General features: G+C 40.0%; 1 protein-coding gene across 2 annotated transcripts in view; it reads left to right on the top strand.

Moving 5' to 3' along the window:
• rtknb (rhotekin b) overlaps positions 1-21,083 on the top strand; it is a 56,049-nt gene extending 34,966 nt beyond the window's left edge. For both annotated transcript variants that reach the window (XM_066646389.1, XM_066646388.1), the window contains one exon: positions 20,643-21,083. In XM_066646389.1, coding sequence (XP_066502486.1) covers positions 20,643-20,680 — 38 coding nt within the window. In that variant the 3' untranslated portion in view covers positions 20,681-21,083. The remainder of the gene's footprint in view (positions 1-20,642) is intronic.
• The last annotated feature ends 3,252 nt before the right edge of the window (positions 21,084-24,335 follow it).

Here is a 24,335-nt window from a genome sequence, read left to right as displayed (position 1 = left end):
CTCACACCTACGGACACTTTCGAGTCGCCAATCCACCTGCAACGTGTGTTTTTGGACCGTGGGAGGAAACCGGAGCACCCGGAGGAAACCCACGCGGACACGGGGAGAACACACCAACTCCTCACAGGCAGTCACCCAGAGCGGGAATCGAACCCACAACCTCCAGGTCCCTGGAGCTGTGTGACTGCGACACCTGCCTGCTGCGCCACCGTGCCGCCCTCACATTAAAAATAAATAAATAAATACAAACATTTAAATTCAACCATTTGTCCAGGACTTTTATAGTGTATTTGTACACAAACTATTACCTGATACAAACTAAAATAATATAAATAAATAAATAAAAAATGCTGCACATGCCATGTACTCCTCCTGTTTTCTGATTATATGAATGTAACACAAGTTCCGAACATTTCACTCCTGACACTAAAGTTACCTCTGTTTACATAACAATCAAATAACCAGTGTTACCAAATTAGATTGTGGAAAATATAATGTCAGAGTCTGAAAGCATAACAATTTAATGACAGAGTGATTCAAATACTTATTCTTCTGGAATCTCACCTCTAATCTGATACCCCATAATTCCGCCTGAGTTTTGATGATGTATCGAGGAATAAAAATGCATCAATGGATAAATACGTCGTACATGTTGCTGCTGTTGGAACTAAACATTCTCCCCCACCCCTTGTTACATTACATTAAACGTAAAGAACTTCTTTCCTCCTGCAGTATCCTTCTGAATCAACTGACAGTTTTCTTTGGGATCAATAAAATGTCATCTTTTATTTAATCTTATTTACTGTTTGGGAGTTTTGACGTTTGTAGTGAAAGCTACAACATACACGATTGGCCTCACACAATGGCCTCGGTATTTGCCTGTAATGTGGGATTGTGTGGGAGGGTGGTATCTAAGATAGATGCACTGGACTGAGTGCTGAAGGAAATATTGTCGAGAACAGAAGCAGACAGACCAGTCTTTCGGCAAACTGTGAGATTGGAGGCAGAAAAAAATGGCAACCAGAGAAAAAACTGCCCGCATGTGCAAAGGGGTGAACATTTTTCTGATGAACTGGTTCACCCGACTGGGTTGCATGTGATTAGTGTGAGATGATAAAAAAACACAAATAATGTAAAGTGATTGTGTTTAGGGATGTCACCAATCTGATACCTGCTTTTAATATTTTAATGATATTAGCAAGAAATATTGCTTGGATTGTTAGAGGATAAAACAAATGCATTCAGTCTAATGCTGTAAAAAATCTGCCATGTTGCCGTGCGAAGATAGAAATACAGTTAATCTACAGAATGGGTTGGATAGTGATAGTGACCTAATCCGTGTGTCAGATTTTGTTGTTCTTTATATTGTCAATCATTTTTTACATTGACTCGGTGTTGAATAGAATTACATCTTCATTGTAAACTGTAATAAATGCTCCCACCAGCAGAGGGTGATTTCATTGCTCTCTTACACTATTAGCAGCACATCTATAGGGTGCCAGAAACGTTAAGGGGAAGTTTGTTAAAGTTTACAGCTCAGTGTTACAGCTCTCAAACCTGTTACAGAGGATCTAAGTTGTTTCTATCTTTCAGAACAATGTAACACTTTGAGATACATATCATACTAAAAGAAAAAGACAGTGTGAAAAATTGTATAGAAAACCAGTGATTAAGACGTGATAATGACATAAAAGCTTGAACAGAACAGTACATCAGAATGCAGTAAAGGGCAGTAACGATAAGGGAGTTGAAGTTTTTCAAAATAACTTAAGTGAGTTTTCATATTTCAAATTATTGTACAGAATCTTCACATTAATTTGCACAAAATTCCAAATCTTAATGATCATTCCCATATTAAAGAAACCCTACTTCTAAAAGAACCTGTGCACATGTACAGTGCACACAAAGAAAAATTCTGTTATATCTTACTCCACATTTAGAATTTGATGCCTGCAACTCACTCCAAAAAAAAAAGTTGTGACAGAGGCATGTTTACTGCTATGTTACACTTTATCACTTTACAATGGAATTACACTGTTTAAGCATTTGGGAGCCCAAAGGAAGATTTACAGAGGAAAATTATTCATTAAACATTAAACCTATACATCAGGTACAGTTTTACTGGAGTATAGATATAGGACATTCTACCCACCTCTGCTGACTTACTGATGAATTGTGTGGTCCTATATCTTCCCAGCATTTTTTTATTGTTGCTGTAGTAACACCTAAAAAAGGTATGTTCTAATGTAAATATTACTGGTGGAATTGTTGGAGTGAGATTACGTGGGCATGAATTTTTGACAGATTACACTTGTCGTCTTTCAGTGTGGGGATTACAGATTGGAGAGCTCCTGTCTAGATGGCCCCATCTTCTATAGAAATACGCATCATTCATCAGTCAGCCACTAGATAATTAGCTGAAGGTGATCTGCCGTCAATCATTATTTCAGGTATTGGCATTTTAAGTAGGACACTGTTGAATAGCTGGCAGCCATATAGCTAGACAGTTTTTTACGTTGGATTATTTTAAAAACAATACATGCCTTTAAACCTGTTAGACCTCTCACCTTCACAGCTTGCGTTCAGTCGGTTTCATCTCTTGATAGCGCGTATAAATAACAGGGATTAGTTAAGTATGCAGAGTTTCGAACTGTGTATTAGTATATACAACAGAAAATTTCATTTAGGGATCATTCCTGTTGTTATAACATGAATTTGCACTTTTAAAACAACATCAGTTGTTATACAACCTTTAAAATCTCTTTTAAAGTATTCAAAGATTTTAAAGATGGTCAAGTACCCTATAAATACACTTGATTTCAGAAGAAATTTCATTACAGTGTGATTTTATTAAGTGTACAACTAAGTTTTAAAGCGTTTTTGTTTAAAATGAAATTCTAATCAAAAATTAAAACATTCTCCTGCTCTTCTTCTCATTTTATTATAACTAGTGTAACATTAAAAAGAGACCATTTTCACTAAAATTGAAGTATTAATGTGTTACTTTCATCATCACTAAAATAGAAATCACCATTGTCTAAATCAAAAGTCACACACACGTTTTCCATACAGTATTATCCCCAAGGACAGAACAGGTCGAAGCACATGCTTTTGCAGCGCTTTTTCCTGATGGTACTCAACAAATGACCAATAAAACCTTCTCACTGTTTAAACTACATAATTTTAGGTTCATTTTTGTTGAATAAAATGACAGTTGTCAACAGCTGCAGTGCCTTTGCTTCATGCTATTTTACCTTTGGAAACTGAGGTGGTTCTAACTTCAGCTTATCTGATAAGTATCAGTGCAGGAATGCATACTTCTATACATTGTTCAGTCAGATGTGTGATAAAGTTCCGTGCAGACATGGCCAATTTGACGGAAGGTCACATACCTTGCATTGTTACTCATAATATTGCACAAAGAATGGCCAAAATTTGAAGGCACCTTTTCTAATGAGTGATGACCACTATTCTGAGGTACAAATAGTGCAGCGACATTTTATTACAAACACAGAGCTCATATAAGGCTCTCTGTAGTGTTCTAAAACCCCTGCCCTAGAGCAGTGGAACTGCATTTTTTGGATTTGTGGAGCATCATTCAGTTAGGGAGCATCGCTGAATTCAGTTAAACACTCACAACAAACGTCCGACATCCAGTGTAAAGCTTTGCCAGAAGACTATGAAACACAATAAACAGCATTCGGAAGGTCTCACACTCCTGCATTTTTTGAAGAAGACGACGTAACCGGTTTTGCTTCATATGCATGATCACTGTTACAGTTACATATACACTTTGGCGTCTACTAATTAAATTTCCATTTTCCATCAATTTGACAAGGTTCTTTATTTTATGTGTCGCGTGCACTGTGCATGAGGGCATGCAGAAACCAGACGCTAGAAATGCCATACATTAATGACGACACAAAAGCACACATAACAACAGACTTCTCCGCCCATGAATAACAGCAACAACAAAGGCTTATGTATCAGATTATTCCAAGCAAACATTGGCCAGACTTTATTTGCTTGTTTATTTCTTTATTGTTTGTTGTCACAATATTTGAGATTTTTATGATGTTAGTAAAGCCAATATTATATAAGTAAATGAATAAAGAAAGAATTCATTAAAAGGGGAATTTATTAATTGAATGTATTGCATTTATTGCAATTAAATAATATTGTAATATTGCAATTATTACATTGTCTGTAAGCACTTATTCAGTTCAGGGTCACGGTGGGTCCGGATCCTACCTGAAATCACTGGGTGCAAGGCAGGAATACACTCTGGAGGGGGCGCCAGTCCTTCACAGGGCAACACACAACACACACACACACACGTGGACACTTTTGAGTCGCCAACCCACCTACCAATGTGTGATTTTGGACTGTGGGGGCAAACCGGAGCATCCAAAAACCCATGGGGTTTGTTCTCCCACAGGTAGAACACACCATACTCCTCACAGACAGTCACCCGAAGGAGGACTTGAACCCACAACCTCCAGGACCCTGGAGCTGTGTGACTGTGACACTACCTGCTGCGCGATCATGCCGCCCAATGTTTCAATAAATAAGTTTTAAATAGTTTAAATAGTTTTAATTATATTATTAAAATTTTTTCATTAATGATTTAACTATTTATATATTTACTTTAATATGCGTCTTTCACTATGAAAAAATTAAATCTGTCAACATCATCCATCATTCGTCAGTAGCTAACTTCAATCCAGTCAGTTTGATTGACAGGATTACGCAGTAAAGACAGATTTATCACGTATGTTCGATTCATACTTCTGTCTCTTAATAATAGTTTTAAGAGGCCAAAATTTTGAAAGTAAGAGTTCAGGGCGAAGCTGCACTAAACCCTTGAGGGAGGCTGAAGATTTAATTGAAGAGGCACTAAGAAACTCCTGCTGCTCCATTATCTTCCGCTCCATCAGGTTTCACCCAGTGCCCGACAGACAGCCTGTAGCTGGTGCTATAGGTAGGAAAATATCCTAGTGTTAGCCAACAGCAGGCTATCAATCAGACATTTTGGCCTCTTAAAACTATCATTGGTAGACGAATAGAATCGAATATACATGATCAGTTTGTCTTGCCTTTACTGCTCAATCTAGCCAATCCAACTGACTGGACTGGAGCCTGCCCACTGAAGGATGATAGATGATGTTTAATTATTTCATAGTGCAAGGCGCATTAAAGGAATAAAGAAATATTTTAATAATTAAATGGTTTAAATAATACATTTAAAAATATTTCAAATACATGTAAAAATCACAATGTGTGAAAAATCACATACAATTATTCATTTCAAATTTTAATTATTTAATTCAACATTTAATTAATTAACTCTCTTTTTAAATAACTATTTCTTTATTCATTTAATTATATATTATTCTCATAAAAACCTTCCATAAATCATAAAGACTTGTTGCCTGCTAGTGTGACGGGAGGTGTGATTTTCACATTGTGAACACATATCATGTGTCATGTACTTATCATACACATACTATATCAAATATTTCAAAATTCAGGACAAATAGGATTTATTATTCCCTGTTCTCTGTTTTTATTAGCATTAGACTCTATTCGGTGTTTGAACTAGTGGGGAATTGAGTTTATCGGAGGGTGTGAGGGGTTTTCTGCATTGAATCACGTATTTGGAGCTAAAGCCACATTCCTCTGTCAGGGCAGTACATCTCTGAATTTGCTCATGGTTCCTGATGAAAGCAGAATGAATGACAAAGATCCTCTCGTTGACAGATAACACACTGTCAAAGCGTATGTCAACACAATAATCCTTCTGTTCTAATACGAAACTGAGTGAGAAAGAGAGAGGGGTCAAGGGATCAAATTTTAGACCAAACCAATATTTCTTGTGCATTTTGTTTCATCTTTGTTTCTCTCTCAACAAACACATTTTTTATTTTATTTTAACCCTAAGAACGTCTAGACTTGTCGCTGGGTGTTTGCTTTTGTTAATGAACTGTAATAAAGGGATTTTATAATAAATATATTAAATTACACAATCTACTGAAGGTCATTCTTTTGCAAAATGAAACCATAACAAAAGTATGGCAGGAATGGACTTTTTTTTCCACTAAGATAACTGTTCATTAATAAGATAAGCCTTAAATAAGATGTCTCCTCTTTTACCCATGAGCACAAATGTGTGTGGAGTTCATGTTAAGTATCTGATAAGAAGCTGAGGTACGGGGACTTGGCGGCTGAGGTGAGGGAACAAGGATGGCAGGCACATGTAAGACCGGTGGAGATAGGTGATAGGGTATTGTAGCCAAGTCGGCCACATCCCTGCTTGTGCAGTTCGGCATCAGGGTCCAGAAACTTAGGGCAGCTGTGAAGGAGTTATCAGAAACATCTGAAATGGCTGGTCAGTGGTTGTGGATAAGGAGAGCACAGATTACTTGGGGAAATGCACTGTAGAAATGCTAATGTGATTGTTGGTGATGTAGCAGGTAAAGATCACATGGAACTGGTAGCACTGAGCATGCATTAACGGTGCCAGTGGGGCTTGGTACAGTCTTAGTCTTAGTGTGGATTTATGGTTGTTGATGGTAAAAGATGAGGTAGGACTGTAAAGCTGGCTTGGTGGGGGTTGGGTCTGGGACACCGGACTTCACTGTTGTTGTGGGCTTAATTCAGCTAAACACCAAAAAGATGAGGTGCCTGCCTGATGACCCCTGTGAAGAGCTAGTGATAGAGTGGGTGGTTTGGGTACTCACGGGCTGGGCTCAGTGAGTAACCATAGTTGTTAAGGATAGCTGGTTGCTGTTTGGATTATAAACGGCCACAGCAACCTTAGTGTGGAGGTGTCGGATTCAACAGGAATTTCGGTGGCTGCACGTAGGAAGAGAGTGGGGTGGGCCCTAAAGGAGTTAGTGAAGCTCTAATGTGATTGGCATGGATAGGATTTTTTATCTAAGCTTGTGTATGATTATAATAAGAGGTATTTACATTCTGAAACCAAAGCATCGAGTCAGAAATAATTAATATCAGCTGTTGTTCTTAGTCATCACCAAATTCATCCATCCACTGGAACTCACCCAGTTGCACACAGTGGCAGCCGTATGGGAGGTGAGTCAAGCACATGCTTCCTATTGGGAAATCAACTCTCACAGCTTTTCAAACTACTGATCAAACAAAGGAGAGCAAAAGCATCACTGGATTTTGAACCCGAGTCTTCTAATGATAGATGATGTGAACACAATCACACTTTGTGCTTTCTAAGGCAGATGTATTTCAACCATTTCCCCCAGAGGCCACACTTGTTAATATTCTTTTCTTTTTTTTTTCTTTTTTTGAGAATTTGTGGCACCCCTTTCCAAATAATACTTGTTAATGATTTATGTTTTTTTTTCTTGTATGTTTTTATACTGTACATCAATATTTATAAAACCTTTAGGTGAAGTAATATGAAATATGTATTTCATATTATTCATGGACTAAATAAATAACAATAAAAGCAGCACATGATGGTAATTCACCACTCCTTGTTTGCTCATAGAAAGAGAGAACACACTGCTGCTCTGGGGGGGGGGGGGGGGGGTTATCTTCTCATCCAGGGGTCCCTAAGCAGAGCAAAACTACATGATGTTATATTTCTCACTAGACGCTAATTTTGAGATTTTAATATTAAAAGTAATATTAACCAGTGTTAAAGCAGATTGTAAAAATATGAAAATCTATATATCTCCCCTCATTACCCCTATCCCAATGTGATAGTAAAGTTAATGAAGTGTTAATGGAGTACAGTGTGTGTTCTGGGTGTCTCTGCATTGGTCAGTGTGCTGGTGATAGTGTCATATTGAGCAGCATATTGAGATCAGCTAAGAGAGTGTTAGGAGTCCTGCCCAAGGACCTTTTATGGGAATAGTATGGTGGAATGTGTGTGGCAGGTGTGTTACACGATGCACTGGTCCAAATCTTAATAAATATACTTTTTTTTTTATTTTAGTGAGTTTTGTTATGTTTATTATCTATTTACATACCTCTGGTCTGAACCAATCAGAACACAGCACATAACATAACGTGGCAAAACAGCTTCAACTGCTGTATTTATAGCAGCTGTGCTAGAATGTCTGTCCTGAACTAGCAGGTATTAAAGGAATGCATCTTTCATTTAAAAGAGACATTAATTACACGTTGCTCGGTTTATTTACTGCTCTGTTTGGATTTAAAAAAAATTTGATAACAAACAGCTTTTTATTGGAAGCTGCAGCAAACCCCACCCACTGCGAGCCAAAACAATAGTGTTACGGTAATTGATGCCGTTTATTTCCTGATTTCTGCCTCCAGGCTGTAGTTAAGACACTTCCAAGAAGTTTCTGTAATAACATGCTCCAGGACAAGAACTAGTTTAACTCTCATTGTCTGTTGCTCATTGATCATTGTCTGTTGCTTATTTTACTTTTTTAACAAATTGTATTTTTTGTATTTTTTAACTAAAAAAGTGTAAGAATGAACACGAAGCCCGAGAAGAGGGCAACCCCCACACTCCAAAACGAACCCATGATGGGATTTAGAAATAGCCAATAATATATATTATAATATATTTTCAATATATAAATACATTGTATATATTTTGGATTTCTGGTCAAGACATTGTAATAAAAAGTGTCTTTTTTTGCAGGTAGTTTACTTAAAATATTAATTTCAAAAGTCCTACATATTTTTAAGGTGTGGCAAAACATAACTATATCACATACTAATGTAATTATTTTGATTTAAAGGTAGGAGAACAGTGGCCGAAACTAAACAATAGACAAACAGGTCTAAACAATGACTCTCTGTGGAGATAGAGATAGATAGAGAGAAAACCAGAGATGGAAAGTGTGACAAAGCGACAAAGGGCAATAGGGGAAAAACAAATAGAAATAGGGGACTGTAGCACAGAAACAGAATGAGGGAGGAATTGTGGAATGTGGATGAAGTTGTAAGCCAGGCTAAGTGCAGTATACAGTATACAGCTGTGGAAAGATGTGATGCCACTTTCACTCCGGTTTTACTCACAATGAGAAGTTGAGGAATAGTAAAAAAAAATAAAAGTCGTGAAAAAATAATCGTTTAAATGTCTGATTAAGATTCTTTACATCTTTATAGGGCAAGATGCACACTCACAATGTATTTTTAAAACCCTGAGGAGTTTAAAAACTCCAGCAGCAGTGCTGTGTCTGATCCACTCTACACCAGCACAACACACACTAACACACCACCACCACGTCAATGTCACTGCAGCGCTGAGAATGATCCACCACCACATCACACCTGCTCTGTGGGGGTCATGACTACTGAAGAGTAGATTGAGTAGGGGAAAGTATGCACAGAAATAGCTGGACTGCAGCCTGTAATTGTAGGACTTCAAACTACTATACTGCTCCTGTATGGTGAGTGGAGCTGAAAGAATGAATGGACAGTGAGCATAGAAACAAGGAGGTGATATTAATGTTATGGCTGATTGGTTGTGATAGTAACTTTTTGCCATTTGTGGTTTTCCCTCTAAGCTCATAGGAATGTTATGTGTGCTCTGTGCCACAGGGCATGGGTGTGTGTGGGTGTGTGTGGGTGTGTGATTCGAAGTATGTTGATATGATCATCTCTAGTGATTTTAGCTCAAAGAAGTATCTGTTTCTCTTGGCTGTTTGATGTGAACCGAGTGATGTAGTGGCTCAGATCTCCAGGACCTCTGCATCCTGGGTCAATGACAGTGAGGAGTGTGTTGTGTTCTCTTTACAGTTTTCTCAAGGGACTCTGAATTCCTTCCACAATCCAGAAACACATTTTGGTAGCTGGACTGACTGTGTGAAACTGTCCACAGGTGTGAGTGTGTGAGTGACTGGGTGAGTGTGTGAAACTGTCCACAGGTGTGAGTGTGTGAGTGACTGGGTGAGTGTGTGAAACTGTCCACAGATCTTAGTGTGTGAGTGACTGGGTGAGTGTGTGAAACTGTCCACAGGTGTGAGTGTGTGAGTGACTGTGTGAGTGTGTGAGTGACTGGGTGAGTGTGTGAGTGTCTGGGTGAGTGTGTGAAACTGTCCACAGGTGTGTGTGTGTGAGTGACTGGGTGAGTGTGTAAAACTGTCCACAGGTGTGAGTGTGTGAGTGACTGGGTGAGTGTGTGAGTGACTGTGTGAGTGTGTGAAACTGTCCACAGGTGTGTGTGTGTGAGTGACTGGGTGAGTGTGTAAAACTGTCCACAGGTGTGAGTGTGTGAGTGACTGGGTGAGTGTGTGAGTGACTGGGTGAGTGTGTGAGTGACTGTGTGAGTGTGTGAAACTGTCCACAGGTGTGTGTGTGTGAGTGACTGGGTGAGTGTGTAAAACTGTCCACAGGTGTGAGTGTGTGAGTGACTGGGTGAGTGTGTGAGTGACTGGGTGAGTGTGTGAGTTACTGGGTGAGTGTGTGAAACTGTCCACAGGTGTGAGTGTGTGAGTGACTGGGTGAGTGTGTAAAACTGTCCACATGTGTGAGTGTGTGAGTGACTGGGTGAGTGTGTGAGTGACTGGGTGAGTGTGTGAAACTGTCCACAGGTGTGTGTGTGTGTGAGTGACTGGGTGAGTGTGTAAGACTGTCCACAGGTGTGAGTGTGTGAGTGACTGGGTGAGTGTGTGAAACTGTCCACAGGTATGTGTGTGTGAGTGACTGGGTGAGTGTGTGAATGTGTAAAACTGTCCACAGGTGTGTGTGTGTGAGTGACTGGGTGAGTGTGTAAAACTGTCCACAGGTGTGAGTGACTGAGTGAGTGTGTGAAAATGTCCAAAGGTGTGAGTGACTGGGTGAGTGTGTGAAACTGTCCACAGGTTTGAATGTGAGTGACTGAGTGAGTGTGTGAAACTGTCCACAGGTGTGAGTGACTGGGTGAGTGTGTAAAACTGTCCACAGGTGTGAGTGACTGGGTGAGTGTGTAAAACTGTCCACAGGTGTGAGTGTGTGAGTGACTGGGTGAGTGTGTGAGTGACTGGGTGAGTGTGTGAGTGTCTGGGTGAGTGTGTGAAACTGTCCACAGGTGTGTGTGTGTGAGTGACTGGGTGAGTGTGTAAAACTGTCCACAGGTGTGAGTGTGTGAGTGACTGGGTGAGTGTGTGAGTGACTGTGTGAGTGTGTGAAACTGTCCACAGGTGTGTGTGTGTGAGTGACTAGGTGAGTGTGTAAAACTGTCCACAGGTGTGAGTGTGTGAGTGACTGGGTGAGTGTGTGAGTGACTGGGTGAGTGTGTGAGTGACTGTGTGAGTGTGTGAAACTGTCCACAGGTGTGTGTGTGTGAGTGACTGGGTGAGTGTGTAAAACTGTCCACAGGTGTGAGTGTGTGAGTGACTGGGTGAGTGTGTGAGTGACTGGGTGAGTGTGTGAGTTACTGGGTGAGTGTGTGAAACTGTCCACAGGTGTGAGTGTGTGAGTGACTGGGTGAGTGTGTAAAACTGTCCACATGTGTGAGTGTGTGAGTGACTGGGTGAGTGTGTGAGTGACTGGGTGAGTGTGTGAAACTGTCCACAGGTGTGTGTGTGTGTGAGTGACTGGGTGAGTGTGTAAGACTGTCCACAGGTGTGAGTGTGTGAGTGACTGTGTGAGTGTGTGAAACTGTCCACAGGTATGTGTGTGTGAGTGACTGTGTGACTGTGTGAATGTGTAAAACTGTCCACAGGTGTGTGTGTGTGAGTGACTGGGTGAGTGTGTAAAACTGTCCACAGGTGTGAGTGACTGAGTGAGTGTGTGAAAATGTCCAAAGGTGTGAGTGACTGGGTGAGTGTGTGAAACTGTCCACAGGTTTGAATGTGAGTGACTGAGTGAGTGTGTGAAACTGTCCACAGGTGTGAGTGTGTGAGTGACTGGGTGAGTGTGTAAAACTGTCCACAGGTGTGAGTGACTGGGTGAGTGTGTAAAACTGTCCACAGGTGTGAGTGTGTGAGTGACTATGTTAGTGTGTGAAACTGTCCACAGGTGTGAGTGTGTGAGTGAAAGTGTAAGTGTGTTAAACTGTCCACAGGTGTGAGTGACTGGGTGAGTGCGTGAGTGACAGTGTGAGTGTGTGAAACTGTCCACAGGTGTGAGTGTGTGAGTGACTGGGTGAGTGTGTGAAACTGTCCACAGGTGTGAGTGTGTGAGTGACAGTGTGAGTGTGTAAAACTGTCCACAGGTGTGAGTGTGTGAGTGACAGTGTGAGTGTGTAAAACTGTCCACAGGTGTGAGTGTGTGAGTGACTGGGTGAGTGTGTGAAACTGTCCACAGGTGCGAGTGTGTGAGTGACTGGGTGAGTGTGTAAAACTGTACACAGGTGTGAGTGTGTGAGTGACTGGGTGAATGTGTGAAACTGTCCACAGGTGTGAGTGTGTGAGTGACTGGGTGAGTGTGTGAAACTGTCCACAGGTGCGAGTGTGTGAGTGACTGGGTGAGTGTGTAAAACTGTCCACAGGTGTGAGTGTGTGAGTGACTGGGTGAATGTGTGAAACTGTCCACAGGTGTGAGTGTGTGAGTGACTGGGTGAGTGTGTGAGACTGTCCAAAGGTGTGAGTGTGTGAGTGACTGTGTTAGTGTGTAAAACTGTCCACAGGTGTGAGTGTGTGAGTGACTGGGTGAGTGTGTGAAACTGTCCACAGGTGTGAGTGTGTGAGTGACTGGGTGAGTGTGTGAAACTGTCCACAGGTGTGAGTGACTGGGTGAGTGTGTGAAACTGTCCACACGTTTAAATGTGAGTGACTGAGTGAGTGTGTGAAACTGTCCAAAGGTGTGAGTGTGTGAACCTGTCCAAGGTTGTGAGTGTGTGAGTGACAGTGTGAGTGTGTGAACCTGTCCAAGGTTGTGAGTGTGTGAGTGACTGGGTGAGTGTGTGAAACTGTCCACAGGTTTGAATATGTGAGTGATTGAGTGAGTGTGTGAAACTGTCCACAGGTTTGAATATGTGAGTTATTGAGTGAGTGTGTGAAACTTTCCAAAGTTGTGAGTGACCGAGTGAGTGTGTGAACCTGTCCAAGGTTGTGAGTGTGTGAGTGACACTGTGAGTGTATGAAACTGTCCGCAGGCATGAGTGTGTGAGTGACTGTGTGAACCTGTCCAAGGTTGTGAGTGTGTGAGTGACTGGGTGAGTGTGTGAAACTGTCCACAGGTTTGAATATGTGAGTGATTGAGTGAGTGTGTGAAACTGTCCAAAGTTGTGAGTGACTGAGTGAGTGAACCTTCCAAGGTTGTGAGTGTGTGAGTTACAGTGTGAGTGTGTGAAACTGTCCACAGGTGTGAGTGTGTGAGTGACTGGGTGAGTGTGTGAAACTGTCCAAAGTTGTGAGTGTGTGAACCTGTCCAAGGTTGTGTGTGAGTGACTGAGTGAGTATGTGAACCTGTCCAAGGTTGTGAGTGTGTGAGTGACTGGGTGAGTGCGTGAACCTGTCCAAGGTTGTGTGTGAGTGACTGAGTGTGTGAACCTGTCCAAGGTTGTGTGTGAGTGACTGAGTGAGTGTGTGAACCTGTCCAAGGTTGTGAGTGTGTGAGTGACTGGGTGAGTGTGTGAACCTGTCCAAGGTTGTGTGTGAGTGACTGGGTGAGTGCGTGAACCTGTCCAAGGTTGTGTGTGAGTGACTGAGTGAGTGTGTGAACCTGTCCAAGGTTGTGAGTGTGTGAGTGACTGGGTGAGTGTGTGAACCTGTCCAAGGTTGTGTGTGAGTGACTGAGTGAGTGTGTGAACCTGTCCAAGGTTGTGAGTGTGTGAGTGACTGGGTGAGTGTGTGAACCTGTCCAAGGTTGTGTGTGAGTGACTGGGTGAGTGCGTGAACCTGTCCAAGGTTGTGTGTGAGTGACTGAGTGTGTGAACCTGTCCAAGGTTGTGTGTGTGAGTCACTGGGTGAATGTGTGAAACTGTTCACACGTGTGTTTGTATATTTGTGTGAGTGTGAGTGTTTGTGTGTGTGTGTGTGTGTGTAGCACAGGGGAATCTCAATCATGATTTTCACTTCCTCAAAAGTGAGATCTTTTTGCATTACAACGTCTTACAGATATTTTTGTTACTGAGAATGTAGTGAGTTATGAAATTCCTGAAGTATGGATATACCTGCACTTCTTAAAGTCTCTTTCCTGCAGTTATTTCTTCACATACTTCAAACATTCAGCTGTGGACACCCCCGGTCAGTGTCATAATTGTTGGTTTTCTACAAACCCAGTTTTCAGAAATGTTGAGACACTGTGCAAAATGTGAATACAAGCACAATGCAATTATGTGAAAATTATTTAATAAAAATAGTAAATAATAAAAAAGCAAGTATTTCAAATCTGAGAATTTTTTTAAATATGTACCCACAAATCAGAAAGTGGATGATGGATCAAATGCATCATATTTCTATAGCCTCTATGCGTTTTCTTGAGGTATTTTAGCTTGTCACATCTACAGGGTGGGCCATTTATATGGATACACCTTAATAAAATGGGAATGGTTGGTGACATTAACTTCCTGTTTGTGGCACATTAGTATATGGGAGGGGGGGGAAACGTTTCAAGATGGGTGGTGACCACGGTGGCCATTATTAGTCGGCCATTTTGGATCCAACTTTTGTTTTTTCAATGGAAAGAGGGTCATGTGGTTTCAACATAACTTTATTCTTTCATGAGTTATTTACAAGTTTCTGACCACTTATAATATGTGTTCAAAGTGCTGCCCATTGTGTCGGATTGTCAATGCAACCCTCTTCTCCCACTCTTCACACACTGCACCTTAAACTACGGATACTGGAAGTCTGTGCTAGCATTTCTCCTGCGGTGTTGCTATCAGACTCCTTTCTTGTGCCCCTTGGTTCCAGTTAGGCTCCAGACCCATCACAATCCTTAACAGGATAAAGCGGTTACAGAACGTGAATGTTATAAAATTTTAACGTGAAGAATAATATAGTAATCATAAACATAAAAAACTAGGGTTGGTGATTGATTAGAAAAAATTAAATCACACTATCTTCTGTGATTATTTATGATTAATCACTTAAGACTGAAGAGGAACAGGAATCCCTCTGTGTGTGTGTGTGTGTGTGTGTGTGTGTGTTTGTGTGTGTGAGAGAGAGAGAGAGAGAGAGTGGGAAAGAGAAAGGAGGAATGTAAGAGAGAGAGTTATGATGTTTAATACATATTTCACCATAAATAAACTGTAATCCACCTTCTGATATGAACAGACGCGGCCTTTAAGTTGGTAGATAAAACCACGAATATGTCACTAGACTCTCTAAAACAAGTGAATTATATGAGAAAATGGTGGTCAAATTTGGCTAAATGATCGATTAGCATTAATGCTTTAAATTGCCACAAGCGCTAACATGTTCATTTTGACAGAAACAATACAAACAATAAATAAAAAGCAAAAGTTTCAAGGCCAGTGAAAATAATAGAAAATGTAGTGTAGTCATGGGTAAACGTGCAGACACCTTAGATCCTCCTGAAGTTTTTTTTTTCATTGACATAAGTACATGAGCTTTCATCTGAAGTGTGTAGCTTGTTTCATGCTAATGAACTTTAATATGCCCAAACACACACACACACACACACACACACACACACATTCTTTCAGTGTTTCATTTATTAAATGTTAAATTGATTTTAAGAAAATATTCCGGAAGAATAAAAGGAAAATGCTTATATAATGTGCTGGGCCTATGACGAGTCAGTGTTGGATAACCTCTAATTATTATATTAGCATAAGAATGTGTTTGTGTGCGTAAGAGGTGTGATTTTGAAGAATGTTTTCCTTGTTTATTATGACTCTAGGATATAAGACACTGAATCTCTGCCCTTTGAGCTTGAGACAGAATAAGTTCAGTGCCAGTTGGTCGTGTGATCTGTATCGTTTAAACTTTCGCTGATTTTCTAGCCGTTGGTAACTTCCCCAGATCAAAGCGACTCAACCCTTACAGCTTACTACAATCTACACATTATGCATCAATTTTAATAACAACTGACTTCAGCACCCATCTACCTAGAACATATGACACTATATGGAACACACTAGAGCAGCTGCACATGAGCCCTAGCGTTGTGGAGTTAAATTCTCCCAAGTGATGAGTAACCAGCCGATATCTCTGGGAGGAGCTGGAGTAGTGTTGGTGACCCACAGCTAGTTTATTAATGTTCTTGTGTGTGAAGGCCATCAGATCCTCACAACAATGTTCCTGCATTTAGAGTTATGACTTCCCAGAGGTGTAGTGGCTATAACTTCAGTGACAGAGGACAAACTCCCTGTTAATATTTTCATTTAAGAAGAAATATGTGTTTTGTCACGGTTCAAAGAAAAACATGTATGTCCATTTTTGTTGATTTTTTTTTATTTATTTTAGTTTACTAAATTATTTGAACACAGCAGCTGTCCTTCACATGATGTAAAGGTTCAGGCTTTTTCCTTCTGCTGTAAAGTTACTATTTTGGAGCAATGACTTGATGTAAATATTTGTATAAATCTTGTTATTTGATATTTGATATGTTTGGCCGTGGGCTCACGGGTTGTTATGGCACTCTAGAGTGTGCCTTTAAAACACATGATATCTTTTTTTAAAGATGTTCTTTGGAAAATATTTGAACCTTTTCATGGCATATGTGGCATGGGTGTGAAGCTTGGCCTCACCCTGGCAGACTGTAATTTAATCTGTGTTTTGTTAAATGTGAGCAGCCTCTTAACAAAGCAGAAGGGGAAGGGTTTTTTTTAATACGGGAAAGGGACTTTAAAGGAATAATTTATCACTGTGCATCTCTCTCTCACACATATCTGGAGTTATCTCTATATCAAGTGCATTGTGTGCTGTATTTGCACGTCATGTATTTGCCAGGGTCAGATGGTTCGGTGTTTCTGTCAGAGGTAACGATCCAGAAGGATCTGTTCCTTTCATCTGATGGTGGAGATGGTAATACTCTTACTGTAACTGTTACTCAGCTTTTCTGATGTTCACTCATTCACCCACAAAATGGATGTCAGATCCTATCTGAAGTAAAGCCAGCCAGTGGCTGATTTAATCACTGTTTAAAGCTGTTCAGACAGGGCCACTGTTGTCAATTTTGAAACAGTGGTAGCCAGTGTTCATTTTGGCGGCTGATATTGATTTAGTTTTAATCATAGTCTTTTTAACTAAAATTTGTTTTGTTCATTTTTGTCATTTAATTATTGTTAGTTAAACAAAACTAAAGTGTTTTAGTTTAGTTTAGTCTAGTTTTAAATAAATGCAGAATTTTACTTCTGTATTTTTAAATACATTTTTTAAACTACATTTTTTTAATTAATAATTTCATAAAATTTAGCTTAAACGTTTTTATTTCTAAAACACATTAAGAATATGTCAGTGACCGGCCAAACAAATTATATATATATATATATATATATATACACACACACAGGGGGTCCTCGACTAACGGCGTTGATCCGTTCCTACGTTGCGTCGTAAACCGATTTTCGGTGTAAGTCGGAACATACGTACATACTGTAAGCACTTATCCTATCCTAACACCTATCCTCCTCGGTCCCGAGCTGCGTAACCGTGTATTCTTCCGCGGCACACACCAAACACGAAGTTCGTGTTACGACATTTACGACGCAAAACCACTTACGTCGAAACAAGGCTTTATACAGTAAATGGGAGATGTGTCGTAACCACAAAACATCGTAACTCGGGACTGACGTAACCCGAGGACTTCCCTGTAAATATATATATATATATATATATATATATATCAGAGGCGATTGCTCTAAGACTGCAAGGGAAGCTCAGCTTCCCCTAAAATGTCAAAAAATAAGTGATCAAATATATACTGTTGTGTGTACATGTCATTGAATAAATATGCACTACAACGCGCTCAACTTTTGTTCAGAATCAGCTTCTTATCACTGGTAAAGACGCAGCTTTCCTCTCAATCATTCCCGCAGCTTCACAGTGCTTTAAACAGTGAGGACGCTGAGCGTCCACAGAGTTCATAAGGGAAACAGCGAAGTGCAGCGAAACGAGACGAGTCATTGGATAAATGCTGGGCTTTGTCCCGCCCATCGGACGCTCAGCGTCTCTGGGGGTCTATGGGGCAGTGGGCTGGCCTCGGCTGGCCCGGACGCTCAGCTTCTGCATGATGATTGGATGATCTGTCTGAGGCTGAATCCCTTTTTGATTGACAGCGAAATGAGTGAATCAGCGATACTTTGGTGTAAAGATCCGAGGGAGCATTACATTTTCATTCTGTTCCGAGTTGAACCAGACTTTCTAAGTTCTGTTAGCGGCATTTTCTTTGTTAAAAACGACTAGTGACAAATCGAGCTTCTATTTCTGGTGGGGTTTTTTGTAGCTGCTTGTTTGGAGACTGACCTATAAATAAACCGACACATTTTATGATGTAGGCCGTAATTGAGCTTCCCCTCCTTGAAAGACCAGCATCCGCCACTGATATATATATATATATATTATATATTATTATTATTATAATTATTATTTGTGTGTGTATTTGTATTTGTGTGTGTGTATTGTATATTATTGCAGAAGAAGAGAACTGGATTATCTGCTACCACCCGCACAAAGAAAAAAAAATACTTTCTTAGAACCGTCTGTCCTCCCCTATTCTTACATTTTCACTGAGCATGCTGTACTTCTACTTCTTAAGCTGCCTGTCCCTGTAGCTAAATCTCAGATCCCACCAAACACTGACCTTACTTTATCTCCTCCATCAGTCGAAATTAACCCTGTAAGCTTCAGCACATATTTGTTATCAAATGTAACTATTTAACCACAAGGTTTGTTCAATTAACCCCTTACAGACTGTCTGTTTAGACATAGTTGACTGTGGGATGTGTGAATTTTCTCATTTATAATGGTACCCATATTTGTAGACCGAATATAAGATTTGTTTACAACCTACAGAGTTTAGACTGAATGACTGTCTTGCAGACGTAGTTTATTTTTGTGTGTCAACAGTCAGGTGGCACACTGACAGAAATTCCCAGGGTGCTTGTCATACCTGTTGTTTCTGATAATTCTGATCCAGATGTCAGCCTGCAGGCTTCTTTCTGATTGCTCAGTTTACCCTTCTCTCTCTCTCTCTCTCTCTCTCTCTCTCTCTCTCTCTCACTCTCACTCTCTCTCTCTCTCTCTCTCTCTCACTCTCTCTCTCTCTCTCTCTCTCTCTCTCTCTCTCTCTCTCTCTCTTTCTGTACAGTCTTTGTGATAACCACATAGTAAATACTCTTCTATGTGATGAAGGATTCATTTTGCACTTTGCTTATTCTATCCCTAATATTTAAATTAAAAAAAAAATTGTATGAATATCTTCCTTCATCACCTGGCTTCATTTTGTTTACTTTATTTTTGCTTAACTAAACATAAGGGGAAAAATCGAATTACACTGTAGACTGTGCAAAAGTTATGGTGCATTTTATATTATCACTTTTCCCATCATGTTAAATACATAGGAACATCAGAGATTATACAGGAGACTATGACAAAATTCTGTACTTAATCATTGGAGTTACACATTGGGCCCAACTTATGATCTTCACATAAGCACATTCAGGTAGGCACCTCCCTTTGTCTGTTTTTCTTGCTGAATTAAGTCAGTGACAGTGAGATCTGGAGTCTCAAACCCACCTCAAGTTTACTTTACTCGGTCATTTGACCAGCCTTTTATATGTATATCCCAATCTGCCTTCCCAGTGCTTGCACAGTGCCAGCAGCTCCATGTGAGCTTTACCCGACACATCACCAACGACATCTTCAGAAAATAGACTAAAGAATTTACCAGGTCTTTTCTAACTTTAGGGTTTGGGCTGATCCTCCCCTTTATAACACCCCCCTCCCAACACTGTAAGACAATAAAGTCTGTTAGAGATTATTCAACAAGTCCGCACACTTTGCGGAGAGTGTAGAATGATTTGGACCAGCTCAGTTTGCACAGTGCAGCCTTGACCACATCCAGATGAAATGAACGTAGTCACCAGTCGTTCTGGTGCTGCCCTTTTCCTTTTATGGATTTGCTGGGAATAAATTAATTAAAAAAACACACCAACACATCCCTCGAATGCCTTCACTCACATTTCCAGTTTGCAATGCAATGCCTCATAAGTAAATCCTACTGCCATGAGAAGCCAGCCCTGGAATGTTTTAATAAGAATCTAATGATTAAAATATTATTGCTCGGAAAATACATGTGTTTCGTGTTTGTGTGGTTCTTCTGAATGAGGAAGATCTGTTTAGAAATACACCAATCACCCGTAACATTAAAGACACCTCCTCCTTTCACATTTTTGTCAGTTGTATCACTGAAGTTCTACAGTTGGAGACTATAGTCCATTTGTTGCTCTGCATACTTCTTTAGCCCCATTCCACCCTGTTCTTCAGTGGTCAGGACCCCCATATGACCGCCAAAGTGCTGCAGTGACACTGACATGGTGGTGGTGTGTTAGTTTGTGTTTAGCTGGTACAGAGTGGATCAGACACAGCAGTGCTGCTGGAGTTTTTAAACACAGTGCATCTGTTGCTGCCCAATTTGTTTTAGCTCTCCTCTAGTCCAGTGGGTAATGTGTAGTGTGTACTATTCTCTCTTAATCTCTCTATCTATCCCTCTTTCTGTCCCTCTATCTATCTATCTATCTATCTATCTATCTATCTATCTATCTATCTATCTATCTATCTATCTTTCTATCTCAGGTACTGAAGATCATCACAGCTGGGGTCCAGATCTCTGAGAAGAACTGTGTCCAGAACCTCCTCAGTTCTATAGTAAAATTCACTGGGAAATCAAAGGTCTCTATGCATGCAAATCAATCACAGTGACCCGGAGCATTTCATTACATAGCTTTCACCACAGCAAGGAACATATTATTTATAATACACCTCATTTACAGCAAATGGTATGATTTATAAGTTATCGATTCTCAAATTGCTTTACACAGGAACGCTAGAAAAATATCACACAGCACACGTTTGTGTACAACTGCTCATATTGCAGGTGGTTTTCTACATATCCTCTGTAGAGAAAACATTCCTACACAGTTCAGTGTAATGTGTTTCCCCCCTGATGTTCAGCAATAAGAAATCAGACATGGCTTATTTATATCTGATGATACGATTTTTAATTAGTGTTATTTGTCCTCGATATGTTCCAATAAAACTGATTAACTGATAAAACAAGAATTTAACAGTTTTGTTGCTCTTAGCCTCTTTTGAGCATCACTGTCATTGCTTATGTCTCTTTCACTCTGTCCTGTTCTATTTCACTGTTCCAGGCTCAAAACACCTGTGTGCAAAGGCTTACACCCCGCTGGTCAAATGACCTTTGCTTTCTGCGTATTCGAAATATAGTTTTTAACAGATTACAGTTTTTCTCAATTGCTTTGGTGCATTTCTCACATCACTATTAACATTTGCACAACATTAAGTGAATTTCTCAAAACAAATAGTACAAACTTCAAAAACTAGTTGATAACCTGCAAAAGCGTGTCACTTGCTCAAAATGAATAGTTCATTCCTCAAAAGCAAGTATTCATACGAATGAAAGGGTCTGTGTCATCAAAATAAAAACTCCTGACACCATTGTTTATGAACAAGACGTGGTCAAATGGCTTTGTCATTTTTTAATATGACAGTTCACTCTGTAAGTGTTTTCCAGTGCAAAAAACTCTTAGATTATGGTGACACTACCTGAAAATGCTCAAGACAGCGCTATACACTATTAGCACACACCCATTTGAAATCTACAGTTAAGTTACACATTATCGTATTTAGTGAGGTAAATGAGTACAAGACACACTATGTATGTTTCACATTTTTACTCCATATAATCATTGAAACTCTAATTTGTTCACAGCACTGTGCAAAAGCAAAGTACAAACTTATTTACGACAAAAATAAGAAACACCCTTTGGATAGAGTCGTGCACAACTGTAAACAATATTGCAGTACATAATGGAACTGAATAGGAACATACAAAGTACTGTAAATCGTTCTCACACATCCATACATTCCTGTCTGTCTGGCCACATATTTGCATCGACATCACAGTGAATATCATCCCTGGGAATGCAGCAAGGACAGTATCTCCTCGAGTGGTTAATACACCCTCTGCAGGACTTCACATGCTGCATCCATGGCCACTAACAGGGCCATTTGGATCTGTGAATGCTGGTCATATACCTTCCACCTCCAGGCAGAGAACAACTCCTCTATTGGATTAAGGAATGGGGAGTAGGGAGGGAGATATTCCACCAGCAGCCTTTCATGTGCTGAAAACCACTGTCTGACCAAATCTGAGTGGTGAAAACGCACATTATCCCAACAAACTTGTTCAGATGGTCTCCATTTAGACCCCTCTCATTCTCAGGGATTATGTCCCTGTAAAGAGTGTCTAAAAAAGTCAGCAAATGTTGTGTGTTGTATGGACCAAGACGGGGGATACGGGTGAGGACGCCCTAACCCTAGGGCTGAGTTACTGTCCAGTATACACTCTCAACGAAATGTTTGAATAATTGAATTTACATCGGATCTTCCAACATTTGACTGAACCCTTCGCCCAGCCTCAGCCATTTTGAGGCCATGATTGACGACATGGTCCACAATTGTAGCCCTAATTTCATCAGGAATCTGCCTATGTACTTGGCCTCTTCTTCTTCTTCCCCTGGTTTGTCCCCTTCCCCTTCCTCCACGCATCCTCACCCCTCTTCCACGATGCTGACCTTCCATTTCTGTGTCACTGTATTGTCAAAATGGTACACACTGTGTCCTGCTTGGTTCATATATTCTTGCCAATCGAGGGTTTCATGGGATTCAGCTTTGAGTGAATGTGGATAAGTGGCTTATCATTGGTTATAACTAATGCTTCAAACACTCCTCATCAGTGAAAGCTGAGGTTCACCTAAGAGGAATTGTTCAATTTGGGAGACATTTTCAGAAAAAAATGATAAAGAAATGCATAAGATTTTCTAGACTGATTTTGACTACTAGCTCAACATTTTTGTATGTAATGATTCAAACAATGAAATGAGGACTATTAGTGTCATAGGGAAAGACTATTCAGCATTCACAAGTATAGTTCATTTTGACTGACACGACATAAGCAAATGACAATGTTATAAAACAGCAGAGAATTGTCTGGAAGCAATTGATTCGTGTCCAAAAGCATTTGCAGTTTGTTTTGGACGGAATGAGAAACTGCTACAATGATGTGCACAAATGACTCTATCTTGTAGACGTTGAACTAACAGTTAGAGAATTTTAATTCTGATCCGAGAAATGCACCAAAGCAACTGAAAAAAACTGTAATAAAAAAAAATACTCGTAGAATAATTTATGTGCCATTTTTTTTGCACAGGCAAAATGCTGCATAGTTTTCTCAGTTTTTTACATTCATCGAATACTCAGCATTTTTATGCTTCTTTTCTGTACAGGACGTGTTCTAAAAATTCACTTAGGGGAAACATTCCAGGTACGTTTGACTGTGTCTCAAACACTTCAGGTTTCTAAAGGAAGAAAGCTGCCTAAGGTGCTTATAAATGTTTGGCTTTCTCAGAATAAGGAAATACATTAATCAAGCAATGATAATAAATATGAGATGGTTCAATGAAACACCCACACACACACACACACACATGTACAATCTTAGCAACTGCTGGCTTGAGGGACAGGTCTAACACCAGAAGGTTATGAATAGCTTCATTGTGAATGTGTCTATGATTTAATACCCGTCTTCTATTTCCATATCATCATTTGTTTTGGTTTTAACTGACCTCTCTCTTTCATATTCTGCTTAGTAGTTTAATAATTGTGTAGTTAAAAAAGGTTTTAAGTCTATTATGCGCATTATGTGCGTAACCATTATATAATGATAAATCATTTACATTCAGCGCTGTATGTTTAATAGAATTTGACTTTTGATTGATTGTATTTGTTGGAACAGCCGTTCAGAACTGCTCTGTTGCTGTTAACTCCTTTATGCATATCCTTGTGATTACTGTTTGGTCTGTTACTCTCCGTCCTGTTCTTTTTTCACTGTCCTGCAGTGTGTTAACTCTCACTGGTCAAATGTTTTTGTGTTTTATGGATTTTCTCTTTATGGTATTCCCTGCGTTGGTTTGGTTGGTGCACAGGTTTTTTGAGTTTAACAAATAAACACAGAATATAATATGTGCGGATAGTTTTGCACAAGCCACCTGTTACACTGTGTTGTTTTCTCAAAATGTCACAATCAGCCAGTACTCTGTAACTGTGCATTTAAATGTGTCCTTTGTGTAGAGGATGTGTATTGACTTTCACTTAAGGAAAAAATACCAGGTAATTTGACAAGGGGTCATTGCCCCGAACGTTGGACAGTGTCCCACACATTCCAGGTTTGCAAAGAATTAATGT

This window comes from Hoplias malabaricus, chromosome 15 (genome assembly GCF_029633855.1).
Source record: "Hoplias malabaricus isolate fHopMal1 chromosome 15, fHopMal1.hap1, whole genome shotgun sequence".
Classification (NCBI taxonomy): domain Eukaryota; kingdom Metazoa; phylum Chordata; class Actinopteri; order Characiformes; family Erythrinidae; genus Hoplias; species Hoplias malabaricus.
This window is presented reverse-complemented; position numbering and strand designations above follow the sequence as displayed.